Below are 2,496 nucleotides of genomic sequence, written 5' to 3'. Positions count from 1 at the left end.
CACGGACTATTTCACGAAGTGGGTAGAAGCCGAACCGTTAGCTAATATCAGGGATGTGGATGCAAAGAAATTCATTTGGAAGAATATCATAACTCGCTTTCGAGTCCCTCACACATTGATTTCTAATAACGGGCTTTAATTTGATAGCAAGGCTTTCTGACGGTACTGTGCAGGGATGGGAATAAGAAATGGATATTCAACACCGGCCTATCCTCAAGGAAATGGTCAGGCCGAAGTAACAAATAAGGTCATCTTGGCTGGGTTGAAGAAGCGTTTGGATGACGCTAAAGGATGCTGGGTAGAAGAATTGCCTCATGTATTATGGGCCTATCACACTACGCCCCGAAGATCGACAGGCGAGACACCATTTTCAATGACGTATGGTATGGAAGCTATAATACCCTTAGAATCGGGTTTTCCCACCCTGAAATCCGACCAGTATGACGATATGAGTAATCGTGACAGGATGCATGATTGTTTGAATACCATTGAGGAAAGAAGAGAAGTAGCTGGTGTGAAGATGGGTAGCTATAAGCAAAAACTCAAACAGACATACGACAAGGGAGTCAGGTCCAGGCCCTTAGTACCAGGTGATTTGGTGCTGAGAAAAGTAGTAGGGACAACAAGAAATCCTGCTTGGGGAAAATTGGGACCTAATTGGGAGGGGCCGTATAAAATTACCTCATTAGCAGGTATAGGGGCTTATCGTTTGGAAGATCTGGATGGGAGGGTGATTCCTCGCCCTTGGAATGTAAATAACTTACGACGTTATTATTATTAAGAAAAGAGTTTCCTTTTGTACTAAAAATGTTGTCTTTTTTGCTTTGTTTTCATTTGTATCAATCTCGCAGTTATCAAAACACAAGTGTTAAACTGACCTTAGCTCTTGTTCGGCTCCTCGGGCCACAAGTCTAAGAGAAATTAACCACTTGTAAAAACACAAGTGTTAAATTGATCTTAGTTCTTATCCGGTTCCTCGGACCATAAGTCAAGGAAAACCTAGCAACTAAAAGAACGAGTCAGATGCAACATGGAATCATAAGTCTAACATAGTAACTTTTCAAAAAACAAGGTAAGTGCTAGCGTATCTCAAACAATTAAGTATTAGTGTAAGCAATCTTTAGATGCGCTAAGATAATTTTGCTTCATGCCTCGTCTCTCAAACGTTGTAAAAAAGTTAAGCAGTTAAGTTATGGTTCCCAAGTTAATCCTTCTATGTTTATTAAATCACAAGTATAATAATGAACAACCTTTAATTTATATCATGATTTTTGGTTGATATAAGCCTTTGTCTAGATGCATGAAAGGTAATAGTTGAACGGCAACACATGGTGATAATAAATGCATAACAGAAAGGCCGATATTAGTCTCTTGTAAAATATTCAGTACAAAAATGTGGCAGTTATGTCGCCCCTTACACCCGTACATATATTAAAAAAAAAAAAACAAAACAACAACAATAAAACGACTAAGCAACAGGCTGCTTATCTTTTCTCTTTTTTGATTCTTTATCTTTCTTCTTCTTTTTTACCGGCTCTCCTTCAAGCCAAGTCACTTTCAATTACTTCTTCCACGGGCTGGGCTGTAGGAGAAGGGTTTTTCGTTGTTGGCGCATCAGATGAGTCGGGAGTAGGGACGGGCGCAGCTGATTCACTTGTTGGCATGGGGGGAGCAGGAGCTAAGTGTAATGCCGGAGGATAGTAAACGCTGTCTGGAGCTCGGAGTTCAGAGTCAGTGGCTACCCCGGCAGCATCCAAGGCCCGACCCCATACCTCCAAACAAAATGCTCTCGCAACCCCTTTGAGTTGGGCGGTCAAGCTATCAACTGCCTTCTTCATCCCAACGTCATACGCTGCTTGCTCAGCAGCGGCTTGCTCCTGCTCCTTGGTGGCTAGCACTCCTTGCACTTGTTTAAGCTCAACAACAGTAAGGGCGAGCCTGTTTTGAGCTTGCTTTTGGGCTTCAAGAGCAAGATTCACCTGCGATTCGTAACTTTGCAGGGCAGCCTCAGCATTTTTGTGAGCTTTTTCTACTTTGGATAAGCGAGTGAGGGTCTCTTTTAAGTTTAGCTCTGCTTCTTTTTGGGCCCTCACAGCCGCCTCGGCATTGTGCTCAGCTTTCCGGGCAAGGTCCAGTGAGTGGTCTACCCATTCCTCAGCCATAAAGGAAGCCTGGACCGCCTATAATGCATTTGAATTAACAAAGTTAGTAATAATAAAGAATTAGGCTCGTAGATGGAATGTGCAAAGACTTGGGAAATACCTTAGCTAAATCATGTTTCAAGGACAGGAAGACTTCCCTCTTACGGAATGACCGCAATTCAGCCATATCTTCGGGAAGGCATAAAGCCTTCTCTAAACACTCGGCCACCAGGCTCGAGCTTCCTTTCTTCGGGTCCCTCAGGTTGGCGGCATCCAAAACGGGACTACCCGAACTGAGGGTGAAGTTGGGTCGCCAGGCTGATGTCTTCCTTGTAGGCTCACTACTGGGGTCTTT

The 2,496-nt window shown here is 43.4% G+C and overlaps 1 protein-coding gene across 1 annotated transcript; it reads left to right on the top strand.

Annotated features, from left to right (window-relative positions):
* Positions 1–373: 373 nt before the first annotated feature.
* LOC142632974 (uncharacterized) lies at positions 374–872 on the top strand. The gene is made up of 2 exons (XM_075807281.1): positions 374–751; positions 852–872. Exons 1-2 carry the CDS (start codon positions 374–376, stop codon positions 870–872), a joined length of 399 nt encoding a protein of 132 aa, XP_075663396.1.
* The last annotated feature ends 1,624 nt before the right edge of the window (positions 873–2,496 follow it).

Source organism: Castanea sativa, chromosome 4, assembly GCF_040712315.1.
Source record: "Castanea sativa cultivar Marrone di Chiusa Pesio chromosome 4, ASM4071231v1".
Classification (NCBI taxonomy): Eukaryota; Viridiplantae; Streptophyta; class Magnoliopsida; order Fagales; family Fagaceae; genus Castanea; species Castanea sativa.
The sequence above is the reverse complement of the archived record's forward strand: the minus strand, read 5'-3'. Positions and strand labels throughout refer to the sequence as shown.